Source organism: Microcebus murinus, chromosome 10 (genome assembly GCF_040939455.1).
Source record: "Microcebus murinus isolate Inina chromosome 10, M.murinus_Inina_mat1.0, whole genome shotgun sequence".
Taxonomy (NCBI): domain Eukaryota; kingdom Metazoa; phylum Chordata; class Mammalia; order Primates; family Cheirogaleidae; genus Microcebus; species Microcebus murinus.
The window spans coordinates 92201844-92223649 of NC_134113.1; the positions used below are offsets into that span (position 1 = coordinate 92201844).

A 21806-nucleotide genomic window follows, 5' to 3' on the forward strand; every position below is an offset into this window, starting at 1 on the left:
CGCTGGTAAATGAATCCACCTCATGCTATTGCATCAAGTCTCTGGACTCTGAGTTTTTTTTGAGCGGTCGTCTCTCCCCCACACGGGCTGTACATTTCTGCGGCCCAACACCATCTGCATAGCTGGCTCCTTGGCCAGGCACTTCTTTCTCAAGATGACCATGTGCACAAACATAACAGGAATCATTGCACATAGCAACATTGCAACCACTGACTTTATTGGTTTATAGATAAATCAATTTTAGGGGTTTAACACTAGAAAGGATAATATATTATAAATCTTTATTGTTTAACGTTGGAAACTGGGGTACTTCAGTTTATTTTCAGTAAACATCTATCTCACAGTGAAATGACAAAGTTAGCTATCATGATAAAAAGAATACTAGTGCTTGTTTTCATAAGACTTCATTTAAGACTTCAAGTAAGATTGTCACTTAGCAAAGCTTACTTGCAGATTCTTCCTTGAAAATTTTCCTTTTAATTTTCTGTTAATTAGCTAAAAAATTCAGTATGGAACAAATTTGTTGATTTTTTTGTGTCATGAAAAAAGAACTGCATTTGTTGGCAGACAATGAGGGTTTTGGACCTGTAATTTACTTATTGGGCAAATCACTTTACTTCGTGGAGCTTATTTCATTAAGTGTGAAGGGGAAATATTTATAATTTCCCCCTAATGTTACTGTTAGTTGAAATGAGGTAAATGTGAAATTAGTTTCATAATATAAATTACAATATAAAATGTAAGGGATGTCAAGAAAATATAAAATGAGTATTTAGTGATTCATTTTTAAACATAGGGGAACACAAATAAGCATAAATAACCTTCTTCAGAGATCTGTGTTTAGGAACAAATTATAGAGGGGTGTATCTACACTGGGTAGCTAAGGATATTATTAGCAAATATTTCTATGAAGAATGCAGATTTTCAATGAAAGTGGTTAATAGCTACATAACAAGAAATGAGTATTAAGTCTGTAGTTAAGCAGTTGATATTTAAGCCTTGCTGCTGCAGAAAGAAAATACGGTTAACATGAGAAAGCAAGTATTTTTGTGGTCTAAGTTGTAAATAATAATGTGGACTCATTTAAGTTTTGACTCCCAGTATCCTATGTAATTACAGTCTAGCTCAGGGAGGGATGACAAGTGTCTCTTTAAGTACCATTGCTTTGAAGAGTCTATCTACCTGGAGAGTGAATGTTGAATAGTATCCTCACTCCAAATCTGGGAGCTAAGGAAAAATGCCACTTTAAATGCTGAGAAGGAAAAAAAATGGCATTTATTTTATGTACTTTATTTTCTCGAGCTTATTTTTCTTCCTCTTTGCCTTCAATTCCTTTGTCTGTATAACAAAACTCACAATATTGTTACAATATGAACAAGAATTTCAAAACAATAGAAAGGGAGTATGGCATCACATTCTCTCCAAGAACTTTTTTTTTTCATTTTCATTTTTAAGAATAGGAAGTAATTATAAAATGAATTTTAAAACCTGATTTGCTGAGCACAACATTCAGTTGAGAATCAGAGATGAGCATCACATAATTTTTTTTTTACATGAGAATGTTTTTCCCTTCTAGGCTCTTGTTTGTGTAGGTAATTGTGAAGAAATTGCAGGAAAAGTCAAATGAGGAATACAGCCTTCCTGGTAGAGCTGAATTCCCCAGGGTACACAGTGAGCTATTTCTTTTCCTGAGGATATTGAACAAGCTCTCAGGGTTTATCAACAGGAAACAGGTCATGATCCCTGTAGCAGCAGGAAGTGTGAGAAGGGTAATGGGGAGGTTTTATTTTGGGGATGCAAGCAGATTATAAACTAAGTAGAAGAGTCTAGTGGGTTGTCTCAAGGCTGGCCTTAATATTTGTAAGTCACATGCTCTGTAAAGGGATTCTTGTAGTTTCTGAAGAATACACATAGCAACATAATCTGATTTAAAGTGTGCATGACTTTTGTACAAGGTTCATTGTATGAATGAATTTTTAGACTAATTATATCTATTATTATTCTATCAATATTATTATTCTAATGTTGTTCTTTCTATACATTTAACATGCTTTAACCTTACCATATAACAAAGCCTCTTGGCATTTGTAGGACAGTTTTTTTTTTTTTCTTTTCTTTTCCCTTTTCGAAAGCTAACTTGGAACTCAATGAGATGGATCAAAGATAACTAAATCATTTTTGGTGGCACTAGTATATAAAACTGGTTACCCCTGTGCAAACTGCCTTTTAAAAGCCTGGATATGCTGGGCCAAAAACAACGTGCAGGGAAAATCTTCCACCCACAGCATTTCTGTGGCAAGCGGTATTGCTGCTGAGGAAATTGGTAGGAGTGGATATCAGCTGCACTGCAGATAAAATTCTAACTTGTAAATACTGCATCGTGTATTGGTGGGATGACATCAGCTGAAGGATGTTTGCCTTTTGCTTCATTGTACTTTTTTTAAAGAAGAATTATAAATGCTTCCTATCCTTTCTTCAAACATAGTTCCATGACAATACTTTGAAGAACCTTGAAGACAAACAGTCTTTACTACTGAAAACTGTTATTGTTTCTCCTCTATTCCTGGATATTATATTCAGCTGCCAGCTGTCAGCTGTAAAAACTAAACACAGGAGACAACTTGTACTGCGTCTTCTCTGCTATTCTCCTTTTACAGGTTCAATGCAAAAAAAAAAAAAAAAAAGCCTAGAGAAAATGTCTTTTATTGAAACTCCCATCATTTAAATTCCAAGTCAGAGGTAAATACAGAAAAAATATGTGCTTCCCATTCTTACAGGACCTTACTCATTGTAGAAAGACCTTTAGGTAAAAGGACTTTTAGTTTCATTTAAATGGTTTTCACTGTCTCAGCGAATTGGGTTTTATTTTTAATTTAATTATTTAAGTAATGCCTTCATTCTCAGTAAGAAAAGATGATAATCTAATGTTATGTCAGCTATTCCTTGTGAGAAATGAAGTATTAAATTATACTGAACAAGCAAATATTTATTGAGGATCTAATATATGATAAGTTGTTGTTCCTAGAGATAATTAGTGGTATAAAAGTAATATAATAATAATAGTTAGGGAATCTTCTCTTCCTGTAGATGACAAGGTACTTTCATATTAACTGTCTCTTGGGAACAAGATAGTCCATGTTTCAAGGAGCTTACAAACCTAGGACGGAGATTGTCTATTGATTTACTTATAGATTTACTTGAAGAGGATTTGCTAACTTTAAAACAGATACTCTCTCCAGAGAGTTGATGACATTTTACATGTAAACTTCTCCATATCCTTGTAACACGAGCAGAAAAAGGGATCATTTTTACCTGGAATTCACAAATAAGATTGATGCCTAGAGGCGACTGGTGATGTGCCATATTGAGCACTGACAGACTGTTAGACTCTGTGCAAGACACGTCTCAGTACTTACATATATCTATAGTGTCATCCCCGAACAATATTTTGATGTCCTATTATTTTACAATGAGACAACTGAGGCATTGAGAGATGCAGTTAAAAGTGCTGGAGCGGCCGGGCGCGGTGGCTCACGCCTGTAATCCTAGCTCTCTGGGAGGCCGAGGCGGGCGGATTGCTCAAGGTCAGGAGTTCGAAACCAGCCTGAGCAAGAGCGAGACCCCGTCTCTACTATAAATAGAAAGAAATTAATTGCCCAACTAATATATATATACAAAAAATTAGCCGGGCATGGTGGCGAATGCCTGTAGTCCCAGCTACTTGGGAGGCTGAGGCAGGAGGATTGCTTGAGCCAGGAGATTGAGGTTGCTGTGAGCTAGGCTGACGCCACGGCACTCACTCTAGCCTGGGCAACAAAGTGAGACTCTGTCTCAAAAAAAAAAAAAAAAAAAAAAGTGCTGGAGCGTTAACCTTGAGAGTCCAGACCATAAGCCCTTTGATTTGAGTGGTGAGGATGGTCAGTAAGAGGGCCAGTAAAAGGGCACAGTTGTCCTTTCATGGAGGACACACTGATACTGGCATTTTAACTTTTTCTTTCACCTGTGTGAAATTCTAGTAGTTTATCTCTCTGGTAGAATCATGAAGTCCTAAAAAAGACGTTGTCTTACAGTCTGCTCATAGAAGCCTACTCTCCTCCCAGTTTAGAAGTCCATATCTCTGTCCCCCCATTCTGTCAGTCGGATAACATATTGTCTGAAAGTCTAGAAAATATACAGGAAAGACAATGGGCGTTCGGGGAATGGTCACACTTGGGGCTCTGACTCGAGGTGGGAGGAGGGACATGGATAATATACATAACCTTAACACTTGTACCCCCATAATACGCTAAAATAAAAAAAATTTAAAAAAGCTATTCTAAAAAAAAAGGCCCAATTTATTTATTTATTTAAAAAAATATCAATCAGCTGGAACCACACAACCTCCGCCAGTGACTTACAGATTTCTGGGTGGCATTTACATTTACTCTGGACTTAAAAAAAATAAAAGTGATTTCCTTCGATTTGTTCTCAACTCTTCAAGGTTCTGTCCTCAGTAGCTCTAAATCAATTTTATTCTTGGAATTTTGAACCATGTCAAATGAAATCGAGAAAGTATTGAAGAATATTCCCAAGTGCAAATGCAAAAGCAAATTTGAGTCCCAAGGAGCTAGTTTCATTGTCCACACATTGATTTACTTCTGTACTTGCTCTTCCGCTTTTTGTGACGAGTTTTCCAATGGTCTGTTCCAAATATTAGTAAAAGATCACTTTGAGCACCATTTCTTTCATGTAGAGGATCTTAATGCATATTTCTCACAGATAAAATACTTCCAAGAGCTGCAGTTAGCTGATAAAAGGGAATTGTCTTTGAGGTATCCACAAACCTTATCAGTTGATTGGAATCTCTCTCTTTGCAACCTGCAAAGGCAAGTTAGTGTTTCTGAGGTTAGATTTGGGAATTATAGTGATGCCCTTGTGGGAAACTGGTGAGAGGTGTGTAGTTTTTTGCTTTGCTTTATTTTGTGTTAATATGACACCTTCCTATGGTGGTTTCATTCTCCTTCAGTAACAGCTGTGTTCTCTCAATAAAAAAATGTTAATGTGAACAAACAGCACATAAAAAAAACCCCATTCTAAATTAGAACCTCTTTCCTGACTCTTAATTCCCAAAATACTAGGGCACCTGATTCTGTTCACTAATCTTCCCAGTTTCATCTGAAAAGCTTTATATGGAAATTGCGTAATAGTTCTTCCAGGCTGGGCACAGTGGCTCATCCCTGTAATCCCAACACTTTGGGAGGCCAAGGCGGGAGGATCACTTGAGACTAGGAGTGAGAGACCAGCTGAGGCAACATAGTGAGGTGCCCTAGTCTCTACAAAAAAAAAAAAAAAAAAAAATTAGCCAGGCATGGTGGCATGGGCTACTCTGGAGGCTGAGGTGGAGGATCACTTGAGACAGTAGTTCCAGGCTGCAGTGAACTATGCTGAGGCCACTGAACTGCAGCCTGGGTGACAAGGGGAGACCCTGTATTTAAAAAAAAAAAAAAGAAAGAAAAGAAAGAAAAAAATGTTACTCCAATCTCTTTTCCTTAACACTCTCTAGACATTAAGTGATACAAACAGAATGTGATCAATAATCACATTGTTCATTCAGTCAAATTTTGGTTTGATTTTTCCAGAGGATAACAGCAGGGCTGAGAAGGGGAAAGATTTAGAAGCTTTCAAGCTACTCTTAATTATGTTAACTTTAATTCCAGTCAGTATTCTGTAAAATTATCAAACTACTTATGCCTCCTGGAGGAAATGTAAGGTATAAAGTAAAATACACTTTTGAGTTCCCTCATGTTTTTCATTTTTCTTGTAACATTTCCTCAGAGACTTACGGGTCAAGGGAAGGAGCAGAGCCATCTTGCCAAAGGGAAGGGCTGCTGGGTCCACCCTGGGACAGCCCCACCCAGTAAGGATTGCTTCCTTTGATCTTCTTCAAGCCGCCAGTGATAAAATCCTGTAAGAAACAAGGCCTGAACCGTGAACTGAGAAAAACAAACAAACAAAAGAACTACAGTGAAATATAAAGTATGACATTTTGCCTAGCTAGAAATTAATGGAAACTTGAGAGTTGGATAGAGAATATTTATTTAAAAAAGTGAGGGTACATTTTATAGACTTTTCTAGTGCTATATAATCAGTGTGGTGGTGAGGACTATGGAAACAACAGGCAACTGGGATTAGTATTGTTTTAGCAGATTGAGACTCTGGCAGATAGTAGTTGTCAAAAAAAAAAAAGGTAAGTGTTATACTAAACCTTCATTATCAGAAGTCAGAAGTAAACGTATCTTTGATATCATAGACCACACAATCTGGTATACTTCCATATGGGAAATAGTTTAGGAGAGTCCAGAAGAAACTTAATTGTAAACACATTTTGTTATAAGAAACATTTCTAGTTTTTGTCATCAAGTTTTCACAGAAAATAATATTTTGAACCCATAGTTGTAATAATTTAGTTCTAGTCTTCTTGGTTTACTGCTCACCTTTAACAAATTGTTTTCTCCTTATTCTTGTAGACATGAACTCTGACTAATTACTGAATATAATAAGTATACCTTTTTCATAGGATCAGAAATAAATGTATAGTTATGCATCCTATTTCATAGATATTTATGGGTAGAATGGTATCACAGAAACATCTTGTTCACTTGTTAAGATGTTAGTAAACTCAGTTTAATGCAAATTAAATATTTCATTTGGCAAATATTTATTTTTATAGACCTATCCATTTCATGGCATCACCCCAGTTTTTATACTTCTCTTCTCTTTTCTTTTCTTTTTTTTTTTTTTTTTTTTTTTTTTTTTGAGACAGAGTGCCATGGGGTTAGCCTAGCTCACAGCAACCTCAAACTCCTGAGCTCCAGCGATCCTTCTGCTTCAGCCTCCCGAGTAGCTGGAACTACAGGCATGCACCACCATGTCTGGCTAATTTTTTCTATATATTTTTAGTTAGCCAATTAATTTGTTTCTATTTTTATTTTTTTATTTTTTTTATTTTTTTGAGACAGAGTCTCGCTTTGTTGTCCAGGCTAGAGTGAGTGCCGTGGCGTCAGCCTAGCTCACAGCAACCTCAAACTCCTGGGCTCGAGCGATCCTTCTGCCTCAGCCTCCCGAGTAGCTGGGACTACAGGCATGTGCCACCATGCCCGGCTAATTTTTTTTTTTATATATATATATCAGTTGGCCAATTAATTTCTTTCTATTTATAGTAGAGACGGGTCTCGCTCTTGCTCAGGCTGGTTTTGAACTCCTGACCTTGAGCAATCCGCCCGCCTCGGCCTCCCAGAGAGCTAGGATTACAGGCGTGAGCCACCGCGCCCGGCCTTGTTTCTATTTTTAGTAGAGACGGGGTCTCGCTCTTGCTCAGGCTGGTTTTGAACTCCTGACCTCGAGTGATCTACCCACCTCGGCCTCCCAGAGTGGTAGGATTACAGCGTGAGCCACCATGCCCGGCCTATTTTTTCTTAATAATTACAAGACTAGTAGGTTATATTTCCTTACAGCATTGAAAATAATACATTTAAAACATATATGCAATTGTAATGCACATATATCTTGGAGTGGATTAGCATGCCAGAAAACGTTATTCTCTTATTCCCAACACTATTTTATTGACCAAAGACATAGAATTAACATAGTATCCTCGATTTCTAAATAACCATACTGTTTTTATGTTTCTCTTATGCAAGGGAAAACAAACTATACTAATTCCTACTTTATCTCTTTTAACAAATATACCACTGTTATAGAACATTAAGGAATTCTATCTGATGAGAGTTTATGCTTTCTTTTAGCAAATGACATGGTATTTTCAGAATAATGTGAGACCATAAAACAGTGTTTACCATTTCTTCTTTGCTGCCTATTTGTAGAAGTGTGGAACCCGCCTTTGAACATTTCTCTTTACTGGTATGCCACGTTTGCCATTGTTCAAATACATAGTAACAACTTTCTCCATTGTGAATCCAGTTGTCTGGACAAGGGCTGCAATTACAGGCTTTAAATACAAACATTTTTCTTTGTTATCATTGTAAAATATCAGTAGCGTATTTTCCCCAAATAACCCCTTACATCACCCTTAGAGAAACCGAACACTTTAATAGAATGGTTCACATGATGTAGCCCTTACCGATTTCAGTTTCTCTGAAGCAGAATACAGTAAAATTTATATAGTAATTTCTACCGGCAATGAGTCTTTAAATTACTTTAAAATAAAATTAATTTGGGGATAAAATTACCTGAATTTTTTCTATTCTATAAAAATTATCTGATTATTCTGATTTTATTAATCTTTCCTTTCTTTGAATTCACAACATTTACAGTCTTCACTTGTTTGTTTATGGTTTTATATCTGTTAATCTTACTGCCCCAATTTAGCTGGAAATATCCTGGACTATTTGATGGTTTGAGTAGAAAGTCCTAAGTTAATGTTTAAATTCTGAGAGTAAACAAGAAAATATTTCATATATAATGGAAAAAACAAATAATGTACCTTACTTAAGGAGTGATTTGAAAACGAGTAGGTGAGGAAAATCAAAGAAGAATATCAATGAACAACATGATTATTTTAGGACTCTAATAAGTAAGCCTTAATTTTTAATCAGTTTTATAGAACCTGCCTTAAGAAAAAATGTATTCACAAAAGAAGGATGATCAAATGTATAAAAGGTGAATCAAAGACCAAGAGTTTGACCAAGTGGCTCTGGCACACTTTTATAAAGGGAAGGACTGAAACTTCTAGAACTCTGGTTTTTAGAGAGAGTCCTTCTATTTAGGGTAAGAAATAGTATTAGTTTCCATGGCCCAGCTGTTGAATTTTTTAGGGCTCTTTAATATTTTTTGTTTGGCATCCATGCTAACAAGCATCCTGAACATAATTAAATTTATACCATAAATAACATTGACGATGATATCTGAGGGCTTGGAGAAAACAGTGGATATTGTCAATGTTTTCAAGGTTGGTGACTCAGAGATGGGCCTAACTCAAGCTTGCAAAAGCCTGCTAAATATAAAAACATTGTTGGGCCACACAGTGAGTTTGTCAAACATTTACTTGATTAAATTTCAGTCAGAAGGAACTAGAGTAGATTTTTGGTCTCTTTCATTAGCAGTTATTGTGTAAATGGCATCTACTACAAGGAAGTTAATTTTCTAAATTATATGTACAAGTATAAATAAATGCTAATTAAGTAACCATAGGATACTTGACAAACAGGTAGAACAATAGGTAGAAATAGACTGTTTATAGTTTAAAATGCTTATAAGGAATATAAAAATTAAACTGGAATAACTATAGAATTTTTAAAAAGAGATGAATCCTGCATTGTTATAATAATTTAATGGTAAATACTCTCATTTTCAAATGATTTTTTCTTCTCAAAGTTATCTAAACTTGAATCTAAAGTAATGTCTAAACTAAATATATTGGGAAATTTGGAGCTAGGCTTAAAAATATACTTACTAATTTGGGTGACTGGATAGTTTTGATTTTTAAAAATTTGACGTACTAATTGCACACATAGCACTTTAGCATTTGATATTTTCTTAAGATGCATTTTTTGGGAACCTGAGTGGTTTTCATATATACTATTGGAGTTTATAAATAAAGTTGAACTGATCAAATTATGTCTCTCCTAATATAAAATCCTGGCTAACAATTTGGCAGAGAATAAAGTGTGTCACTATTTCTTTTGAGGAGTTGATGTGTACATTTGAATCTGCACAGTGGAAACCTATTTCATATCAGTTACCTGAGCTGAAAGAATTTTGCATCAAGGTTTGGCAATAATTCATCTGAAGGACAGGGTTTCTCTTCCACTGTGTAAAGTTTAGCAATGCTCTGTCCTGTTGCATGAGCTTTTCTTGCTGCTTCATTGCAAGAGTGGACACCTGGAACACTTCAAACAACAGAAATCATTTCTAACAAGATACTTACATTTTGTAACAGAATAATTCTTCAACACAGACTAAAGACAACCGCAAAGTGCTGATTATTTTTGAGACTTGAATTTGCATTATTTTAGGCTTTTGCTTAAAATTTAGATTGTTAAAGAATCAAAAGCTATAATGGATACACAGAGAAATATGTTTCTTTACCACCCTGTTTGTTTGTTTTTCAGAGCGTCACTCTGTCACCCCAGTGGCTAGAGTGCAGTTCTGTCATCATAGCTCACTGCAACCTCCCACTCCTGAGCACAAGTTATCCTCCTGCCTCAGCCTCCAGAGTAGCTGGGAATATTGGTGCATACCACAGTGTTCAGATAATTGTTTTCTATTTTAAGTAGAGACAGGACCTTGCTCTTGCTTAGGCTGGTCTCCAACTCCTGACCTCAAGTAATCCTCCTGCCTCGGCCTCCCAGAGTACTAACTACAGGTGTGAGCCACCGCACCGAGGCAACCCTGTTTCTTTATTCACTCAATTGCACTTCCCCAAAGCAGCCAGGCTTACCAATTTCTTTTTTATTCTTGAGAGATATCTTGGATTTTATAAATGAAGTGAAATTTTACAAATGAAAGCTAATAAATATAAAATTCCCTCTCTCCCCTTTATATAAATGGTAAAAATATGTTTATATGGTTTTGCACCTTTTATTTTATCACTTAAAATACACTTGGACAGAGTTCCATGTCAGTACATAAAGAGCTTTCTCATTCTTAGGATCCCATTGTGTGGGGGCATCATGATTGACTTTAGTAATTTTCCATTGCTTTTTAGATTATTTGTAATCTTTTTATGCTACAGAAGGAAATGCAGCATAAAAAAACTTTAGTCATACATAATCTCATACATGTGCAAGTATATTTGTAAAATAAGTTGCTAGGTCAAAGTTTGTGTGCATTTGAATTGTATTAGGTATTTCCAAATTATCCTCCAAAAATGTTATTATAAATGGTATCTCAGTATCATATGATTTGCAGTTATCTGTTTGAGTCTGAAATTTTTCATATGTATATATAAAAGTTAGATGTATTTCCTTTTCTGTGAAGTGTATGAGTATATCTGTTATAATTTTTCCCCATTTCTAGTCTTTTCCTTATTGTCTTACTGTGCTATTACAATTAATTTAGGCAGACTTAGAATCAGCCTGAGCAGTGTTTCTAGAGTTCCCACGTAGCACTGACCTCTAAACAAGGCAAGAGACATAAGGATTTACAGCATAGCTTTGAATTCATGGGTCTGAGAATTTGGGGGCCAGATTATACTAGTTTGTTAGCAGTGATTATTGAAGACAATATTATTGATGCTTTGTCCTGATTAGGAGACCCTGAGAAAATGCTTCTGCTGAGCTTGGTTCCTTAGCAAGAATATGCTTATGTGATCAGCAAAATATTCATAGATTATAACAATCCCCAACTGAGAATCCATTTTGGGCTCCTTGGTACTAAGGTATCCTATTTGCATGTTGGTGGTTCCTGATCCAAGAGAGAAATTGTGTCCTGATAGGACACTTACAGAGCAAGGAAGGGTGCTTGCACCTGAACTCTCCAGGCACCTTCTTGTGAGACAGACTTTGGCTGACACATATTCTTACTCTAATGCTGTTGCTAAAATGTATCCTTCTCTTGTAATAAACTGTAGATTTGTAATCACTGTAATTTGGGGTCCAATGGAGCTTTTGTAGCAACCAGTCCTTCTGTCTCATACTGTTAGTGCACTTACATATTGGTGATGTTAGATTTTTATATGATATGAGCATCAGTTACATTTTTTCAGTTTTTTTTTTTTTGGCTTTGCTTGTGGTAATTATCTCACATAGATACAATATTTTTAAAACCATTTTTAGTAAAAGAATTTTGTATGTGAGATTTATACTTTATAAGTATATATTTACACTTGCATTTTCATGTAGCTGGAATTTCTTGTGTTGTAAATTGGAAGGTATATCTTCAACATTTTTTCCCCATATGGCTACACAGTTGTCTCATATGCTGTTTGTTGAATAACTCCACCATATTCTTTTAGTTACCATCTGTAACTTACTCTAAATTTCTAATAAACTACTTGAGTATATTTCTGTTTTAATTATATTCACTCTATCTACTTATCTATTCATATTTCAGCACCACATCACCTGAATTATTTTAGCTTTATAATTTATTTCAATATCTTGTTCTTTATATTATTTTTTGTTTTCTTTTCTTACTATTTGGGCTAGCTTATTAAGCCAGTTCTTTTTAAAAATTATATCATGAATTATCTACCAATTTGTATCTTATTAAATATTTTTCTTGACATGGGTATTGATTTTATTTATCCTGTTTGATTTTTATAGAATTTCTTGAGCGTGTAGCTTCATGTTTTTGATAAATTTTGTAAATTTTTTATCCAAAATGTCTTATAATATTACTTTTGTCCAACTCTGTTCTATTAATACTTTTGGGCCAACTATTACACATACGCTAATCTTCTTCATATATGTTGTGTCTCTCACCATCTTTTCTATACTTTGCCATCTTTTCACAACTCCTTTTTTGCATTTTGTACTTCTGCTTTATCTTCTAGTTCATTAATTTACTCTTCATCTCAGTAGATGTGTTAAATTCTTTTTTAGGGTTAGTGTAGAGCAGGTCATAGCTGTTGTAATTTGTTGAAATTTTCTGAGGTATGCAATTACACATACTTAAAGGGTACAATTTGATATATTTTCATGCAGATGCTCATATTGTAAATCATCTCCACAATCTTGATGATGAACATATCCATCATACAAAAGTTTCCTGCACTCATTTTTTAAATTTTTATGGATGCATAATAGTTGGACATATTTATGGGATACATGTGATGTTTTAATACAAGTGTACAATCTGTAATGGTCACATCAAGGTAACTGTGACATCCACCACCTCAAACATTTATCACTTCCTTGCGTTGAGAACATTTTGTTATAAATCCACTCTTTTAGTTATTTTTAAATGTACGATAAATTATTGTTAACTATTGTCATCCTATTGTATTACCAAATGTTAGATATTATTCCAACTACAATTTTGTACTCATTTACCAACCCTTCTTGTCCTTACTTTTTTTTTTTTTTTTTTTTTTTTGAGACAGAGTCTCACTCTGTTGCCTGGGCTAGAGTGCTGTGGCATCAGCCTAACTCACAACAACCTCAAACTCCTGGGCTCAAGCAATCCTCCTGCCTCAGCCTCCTGAGTAGCTGGGACTACAGGCATGTGCCACCATGCCCAGCTATTTTTTTCTATATATTTTTAGTTGTCCAGTTAATTTCTTTCTATTTTTAGTAGAGACGGAGGTCTCACTCTTGCTCAGGCTGGTTTCGAACTCCTGACCTTGAGCGATTCTCCCGCCTCAGCCTCCCAGAGTGCTAGGATTACAGGCGTGAACCACTGTGCCTGGCCCTGTCCTTACTTTTTAATTAAAATTTTAATTTGAGGTAATCGTGGATTAACATACAGCTGTAGGGAATAACAAGGAGAGATCTCACATACCCTTGATAAAGTTTTCTCCCAACAGTGTCATCTGCTAAATTACAGTTCAGTGCCACAGCCAGGATATTGATATTGATACAATGAAGACACAGCTTCTCCAGCACCATGAGGACCCATCTTATTGTATTTTTATAAGCATGCCCACTTCCCTCTTGCTCTCACCCCTCCTTAACTCCTGGCAATCATTAACCTATGTTTCATTTCTATAATTTTTCTCATTTCAATAATATTATATAAATGGGATCTCACAATATGTAAACTTTTGCAATTGGCTTTATCCACTCAGAAAAATTCTCTGAAGATTCATCCAGATTGTTGTATAAATAGATAGTTCATTCATATTTTATAGTTAAGCAGAATTCCATGACATAGATTACCACAATCTACTTAATCCTTCACCCACTAAAGGACATTTCCAGGTTTTGGTCATTACAAATAAAGCTGCCATAAACATTTGCGTGCAGGATTTTGTGTGAACATAAATTTTCATTTCTCTGGGGGAAATGCTCAGGAATGCAATTGCTGTATTGTAAGGAAGTGTCAAGTTTAGATTTTTAAGAAATTGCTGCACTATTTTCCAGAATGGCTAAGGCATTTTATTAATACATTTCCACGAGGAATAGGTACGTGATCTGGCTTCTCTGTAGCTTTGCAAGCATTTGATGTTGTCTCTGGTTTTTATTTTATCCATTCTGCTATCTCACTGTGGTTTTAATTTGCATTTTCATAATGGCTAATAATGCTAAACATCTTTTCTTGTACTTATTTAATATCTATATAACCTCTCCGGCAAAATGTTTATTCATGTTTTTTTTTTTTTTTCATTTTCTAATTGGATGGTTTGGTCTTTTACTGTTGAGTTTTGAGTCTAGATTCTAGTCCTTTGTCAAATATTGGTTTGCAAGTATTTACTCCCAGTCTGTAACTTGTCTTTTTATCCTCTTCCGAGTGTTTTTTGCAGAGTACATGTGTTTAATGTACTCTGTGTTGATGAGATCCTTATCAATTTTTCAGCTTATCAATTTTTACTTTCATTAATCATTCTCTTAACGCCAAGCCCCAAGAAGTCTTTGCCTACCCTTACACTGAAGATGTTATCCTATATTTTCTAAAACTTTTATAGTTGTATGCTCTATATTTAAGACTATGATCCATTTTGACTTTGTTTTTTTTTGTTTTTTCTTTTCTTATGGAGATCTAATTTCTCCAGCACCATTTGTTGAAAAGGCTATCCTTCTCTATTGGATTGATTCTGCACCTGGGTCAAAAATCAGTTTGGAATATTTGTAGGAGTCTATTTCTGGATTCTTTCTTGTATTTCATTGCTGTCTATGTGTCCACTAATGCACCTATCCTTGATTAATATAGTTCTGTGATAAGTTTTGAAATCAGGTAGATTGATCCCTCCTACTTTATTCTTGCTTTTAAAATTGTGTTAAGTGTTTTAGTTCTTTTTACTTTCCATATACGTTTTGGAATAATCTTGTCTATTATCTATAACAAATCTCAGTGAGATTTTGATAGAAATTTCATTAAAGCTGTATATCAACTTAAGTAAAATTTATATTTTTTCATATTTGTTCCTTTTTAAAATATTTCATTTATATTTGTTCATTTCTTTTGAACTGATATAAATGGCTCTGCATTTTAAATTTTGGTGTCCACATGTTCATTGCTGCCAGTAGTATATAGAAACACAGTTAACTTTTTGTATGTTTAGTTTGCATTCTGTGACCTTGCTCACCATACCCATTAGTTTTTCATTGAGAAGCTATGCCTGCTACACTTACTACACAAAAGAGAGTTATATAATTTGTTTAAAATAAGTTTGTGGTATATTAATTCTTGCAGCTGTTAAGTGACATGCTGTTATATAAAAAGAGGGAATAATATCAAGAAAATCAATTAGTGAATTAAAATAAAAAAATACCCATACCTATCAGTCAGACCTTTAGAACTAACAATCAGATCTTTTAGAGAGAAATAGAAAAACAAAAGGGAGAATAAATAGGCAGAACTATAAGATGACTTCCATTTCTTTAACCACAAAAATAAAGTAACCAAGATCACAAAAGGAATCTGTTCAAGACATGCTGAACTTGTTCATGATAACCATACTAGTCAAACTCTACTCCTTTTCATGGTGCTGCTTTAGGGTAACAGAATATTAGAATAATGCAAATGAAGTAAATATTAAAGTTGGTCCACATAAAATCTAGTTGGCTCTGCCTCAAAGGGAGACTTGGATATAATTTGACTGTGCACTTAATAGAAAATATTGTCATGGAGTGGATGAACACAATTTATATGTGAAAAAAGCAATTTCTATCTGCACATTGTTCATCTTCTCATTAACTGGTCAAGTCAGCATACATAATAAAACATTCAATTGCATGTCTACATATTCTGATCTGTTTTTCTCATCCCTATTGCTGCTGAGAAGAAAATACCAGAAAGTAAAAGCCATGGATTAGAGAAAGTAGATCTTTATACTCTGTTCATCTATGGATAGTACAAAAAACCCAGGCTGAAAGTTGCTTGAGTTATTTTCCCTTTACTTAACAAGAGGTTGGACCTAACTAGAGTGGAGAGTAGGACAGTGATGGTCTTTATTTTATCCCATTAATAATATGGAATGTTTTAACATTGAAAAACAATAATAGTCTTCCTTTTAGAAATCTGAAGTATAATACTAAAATTTTAAATTTTAAGGAATTGTTTCTAGATTAGCTATATTTTAAAAACTGTTGTTGCTTTATTATAACACTATCTGAATAGTCTGAATAGCTTGTACTACAAAAAACTGTAATAAAACTGAAGAAAGGGAAATGAAACCTCTCTTTAGAGTTTTACCATAAATGGGAAGTAAAATACTGCACCTTTATTGAGGTTGAGGTTGTAATCAATTTGCAGCAAGTGAAGAATAAAGACTAAACAGTATAATTACCAGGGAAAAATAACAAAATACTTTCAAAACCCCTAAAATAAAAATATTTGTTATAAGATGTTATACATTATACCTAATTGATGAATTGGGAAAATGAAAATAAGCAGTAAAAAATTAAAAATCTGATTTCTTAGGAAATATTTTACACTAAGAGTTTTTAAAATAAAAATCAAATAGTATAAGAAAAAGCAGAAAATGAAAAATAATATCTAGGAATTAAGTCTACTTACCTTGAAACCTTCCACTTAAGTAAGGGTTTTTGATATTTAGTTTATATCTACTGAAACTTTATATATATGTATATAAAATATATGTGTATATATACATATATTTTACATATAATTTTAGGAAGAAAATATGTTTTTCTAAAGATGACTTTTTAAAATCTTCTATCACCACCATGGGTAAATATTGCATAACCATATCTCCATGTCAATAATGATAGTTTTAAAAGGCTTCTTTAAATTACTGCATTGCAATTCTTTTATATAAATATGATATGATTAATTTTTTCAGTTCTTCTACTGTCAGATATGTATAAACTCACTTTTAATAATATATGTGAACAATATGTGATTAGTGCATTCATTATATTCATGTAATGATAATTTTGAATAAGGGGGTATACTTTTCAGAAACATGTCCCATTTCTGAGGTACATATGTATATAATTTAAATATAGGTTTTGACATTGTCTTACAATGCAAGTTTTCATTAAGAGAATTGGATGTAACATTCTTTATTAAAATGGAATGTAATTAAAATGGAGTATTTATTAAAAATTAAACATGATTTTTATTAATAATACTCAAAGTCTACTGGCCATAACATAATATATAATTAATAGGGAGAAGCAATTAGTTATTTGGAAGAATGTTTGAAGTGAGGGAACTGCTTCTTGCTTAACACACCTGTTCTGTTATGATAACGGATCTTATTTAAAAAAAAAAACCTTAAGTGTTAAGAATGTTTAAGAAGATGTAGGCAAATGATCATGTTGATAACAACAACAAAAATTTAAAGTCACTATACTTGAAGAAAAGCTAAATAAAAATATATTTTACATTTATAGAGTGATATTTAAGTTTTATAAGTATATATTTGTAGCTATTAGAACAAAAATAAAAGAAAGCAAAAAACTTTTATTTGTAAAAATTTTCCAGAAATTACTAAAAGTCTTAAATACATTGTTTTCTAGATAGCTTTCATTTATCCTCACCAAAGTAATATTTTCCTTACACAATCTTTGTTTGGGGAGTTAAAAAAAATCTTTTGAATACATACTACATTCATGGGATTAAAATATTTTAAAAATACAAAAAGTAAACATTGAAATATATTGTTCTCAACATTGTCACCGTCTGTCTTACTCCTCCTGTTCCCACTTTTAGGTATTTCTTGTATAAACTTCCATTGCTACTTTGTGTAAATTTAAGAAAATATTCTTTCTTAATCAGACTGTGGCATGGTATCTACATTATATTGAATGTTGCTTTTTTTCACTTAATAATGTATCATGACATTTCCATATCAGTTCACAGAGAGCTGCTTCTTTCCTTTCTTTTGTCTTTCTTTTTCCTTTTCCTTTTCTTTTCTCTTTCTTTCTATTTATTTGTGCCTTGTGCTTCATGGTAGTCTATTATATGGATATACCATTGTTTATTTAAATGGTCTCTTGTTGATAGTGGACAATTGAATTTTTCCCAATCTTTTTTTTTTTCCATATTGCTACATGTTCAGGTTTATTTATAAGAGAAATTTCCAAAAGTGGTATTGCTTGGTCAAAATTAATACAACTTACGATAACTTAGAGTTTCTTGGGAACATGATTGTTATGATTTATATAAATAGATTTCATGTATTAGAGAAGAAGACAAATGTATGTATACACTGGATAGCAAGCTTTTTAAGAACATGAAAAATGTACAGTGTACTTTTAATATCCTTAGTATGTATTATATGATTTTTGGCTATGTATTAGTTGCCAAATATAGACTATAGATTTCTTTTTATATTAAAAAACAAACTATATATCCCATTTACTTGATAATAGTGCTGCAAGTGAGCATTTGCTTAAGTGCTTAATTCTGTTTTTAATTGAAAAATGCTTTTTGTATTTCAAGTTTATTTTATCTTTTTAGTCCAAATAGTTAATATTTGTAAAACAACTGTGAAATTAAATTATATAGAATTAATGTGACCATATCTTTTGATATTTGCAATGCAAATTAAATATTGTAGAGTTAGAATGGATCTTGGCAATATGTAATTTAAAGTCCTCAGTTTTACCAGAGAAATTGGATTACTAGATATTGATTGACTTATTTGTTTGGTCTCTTTCAATTGATTTATTTCAAGTGTGTTTGATAAACAAATATTGAATATGTGAGCTCTTAAAAAATGGACTAGCATTTGCTTAAAATAGTTTTTTAAAATAAGGTACAGAGGGAGGGTAGAGAGAAATAAAGAAAGTTTTCTGGAACTTCTAACATTTTTGCTGGGTTGTGAAATTTTATTTGAGGAGATTAACATGATAACAATTACTGGACTAAGCTTTTAATAATTCTTAAAATATTCCTCTAAAAACCAGTAGGAAAATTATGCTCATAAAAATCACATGAACAAGATAAAACTTCCTGTACTTTGTGAAAGTAAATCTGAATTTTCCCTTCCTCATTCTCAGAAATCACAATTCTTCCTTTCCAGCTGATGCTTTATAGATGGGGAAATAATATGCCAAAGCAAACAAGAAAGAAAAATTATCCAAACAATAACTTTCATCTCTGCCTTTCTAGGCATATTTTCTTAGTGCTAGCATGAGTGATGTTAGAGGTTCTTAGTTAATTATTATATTTATAAAAGTTTCACTTGCTAGACATGAAGACATGTCTCCAATTTGAACTAACAGGAATAAAGCAAAGTGGTTAAATATGGTCCAAATAAAGCTCTCAGGTTTACATTAAACATTTTAAATTGCATCTTGCCTAATGAAAAGTGAAACATGTTAAAATAAATCAAAAAACTCAAGTTTAGGATAAATATATATTAGAAACAGAAGGGTATATCCTGAAATCTTTCAAATTGTATGCTTTGGCATGCTAACATGACTCAAGTTGAATCAGAAGATAAGTTATTATTTTTGAATTGTTTTTTCCAGAGGCCTATGGCATTAGATTTGAGTTAAATAACATGCAATTGATCATTGAAAGTTATCAGTGGCAGAGTTATATCAAATAAATGTCCTATAATTTAAATTTAGAAGGCATTATTTTATATCATTTATATGCATGTATATATTTCTTAACTGATTCTTCATTCATTTATAAATTAAAAGTTTTACATATAATGATATACATATATAATTATGTATAAAGCTACATGTAATATATAATACATATATGTATATTCTTTTGAAGATATCATTTTGTACTTACACTTGGTGCCCAAGAAAATGGACGTTGTTAATAATCCCATGCAGAAAATACATGAAATCCCCATCACAAGACACCATGTTCCTAAACATGAAATTGGGACAATGAAATTGAGTTAGAAAGTAGATGAAGGGTCCGGGCAGGGATGGGGTGAGACTGAGTAAAAGAAGGAATTAACATCGGGCATCGCTACTGGAGAATTGTGGAGGCCTGGAATTTGTAACTGTAATACAAAAAAGAGAACCTTTACTCAAATACTTTGAAATGTGGGTTGTAATTTGAAATATATGTGATTAAGAAAGTGGTAAATTGAACAAATTTAATGATATACTTCTGTAATCCTTATCTATGTCACAGCTTACTAACTAATTATATATATTCTTTTCCAACAATCTGTTAGGGATTATCACAAGCCAGGTAGCAAGCTTTTAATTTTTGAGGGCAAGAATGCTGTCTCCCATCTCCACATCTCTTTTCAGTGTCACTTGAGCATGATTAATTCAAAGAGATTTCCTTTTAACTATACAATTTTGGATGAGGAAAATATTTTTCCAGAAATTTTCTAACTCTTTAGGGAAAAAAAGAGAAGAATTTGTGATTTGTTATATTCATAGCCCCAATCAGAGAAAAATAGATAAAATTCATCTTTGTATATTATGGTAGGCAGAATAGTGCCCCTGCCCAAGATGTCCATGTCCTAATCCCTGGAACCTCTAAATGTTACCTTATGTGACAAAGGGACTCTGAAGATGTCATTAAGTCAAAGATTTGGGGATGGGAGGGCTAGCCTGAATTATAAACAGTGTGCAGGAGATTAGAGGAACAGAATATGATGTGATGATGGAGACAGAGAAACGTTTGAAGATGTTATGCTGTTGGCTTTAAGATGGAAGAAAAGGACCATGAGCCAAAGAAGGCAACAAATGCAGCTTTAGAAACTGAAAAAACAAGGGAAAGAATTATTCCCTAGAGGACTGCCAACACCTTGGTTTTGGCCCAGTGCAAACCATTTTGACATTTGCCCTTTAACACTATAAGTTAATAAATTTGTGTTGTATTAATTCTCTAAGTCTGTGGTGATTTGCTACACTAGCAAAAAGACACTAATACAGACCCTAAGTAAGAAAGACGGAACTGGTCGTTGTAGTAGACAGCTCCAAGCCAATGAGATGTCTATTTTTCAACCTTTGTTTTCTTTTTATTTCTTAGTATTTATCAGATAATTTTACAGAGCGTTTTATGCATTAACTAATACAATTAAAATTATATGATTTTTCACATCTAGGAATTCTTTGTTGTTTTTTTGAGAGAGAGAGAGAGTGAACATACTACATATATTTGTCAAGTCTATTGCTTTTTTCCTTTTTCACCTTTACTTACTCCTCCTCCACTGATTTCATTTAGCATTTCCTGCACATTATAAATAATACTCTTAGGTAGGTTTTCTCTGATTAGAAGGAACATCTTAGGCTCATGATAGAAAAGAAAACAAAACATAAACTCTAAAGTCTTATGCAAAATAATTAGAACTGTTTACCTGAACATTTGGTGGAAGACAGACATTTCTGGTTAGGGTTTGGTGTTGGATTATCCCACTGCAAAGAGGAGTATGTTTCTTCCTCATACATGTCTGAGATGCTTTGTTAGGTGAAGCAGTCCCCAAGGGAGGCTGACACAAATGACACCTCTATGGTTAGGAGCAGGTTAGATAAAGAAATGAAATTGGCTACTTTTTCACAATAGTAGAAAAAAATGTTTGGATCTAAGCATAGAATAGATGCATCTTCATCCAGAAAGTGGAAGTTTATGAAGTTTAACCCAAAGCCCAACTTGGTAAAGGAGGAAATGAGAAATGAGAAAGAACTGAACTCAAAATGGCCACCTTTTTGCTCTGGTTTCCAAAATGCAACAGACGTTGTGGTTGTGGTTGATAGCACTGGACTATAGTTAAGAAGAAAAAGAGGTAAGTCCAAAGAATGTGCATGTAT

General features: G+C 33.5%; 1 protein-coding gene across 1 annotated transcript; it reads right to left on the bottom strand.

The window, feature by feature from the left end:
- Nucleotides 1–4334: 4334 nt before the first annotated feature.
- On the bottom strand, nt 4335–21480 carry CLEC9A (C-type lectin domain containing 9A). The gene is made up of 6 exons (XM_076007668.1): nt 21356–21480; nt 19822–19902; nt 9741–9887; nt 7836–7987; nt 5823–5944; nt 4335–4857 (listed from the first exon to the last, which is right to left on the bottom strand). Exons 1-6 carry the CDS (start codon nt 21444–21446, stop codon nt 4725–4727), a joined length of 726 nt encoding a protein of 241 aa, XP_075863783.1. The 5' UTR covers nt 21447–21480; the 3' UTR covers nt 4335–4724.
- Nucleotides 21481–21806: the final 326 nt, after the last annotated feature.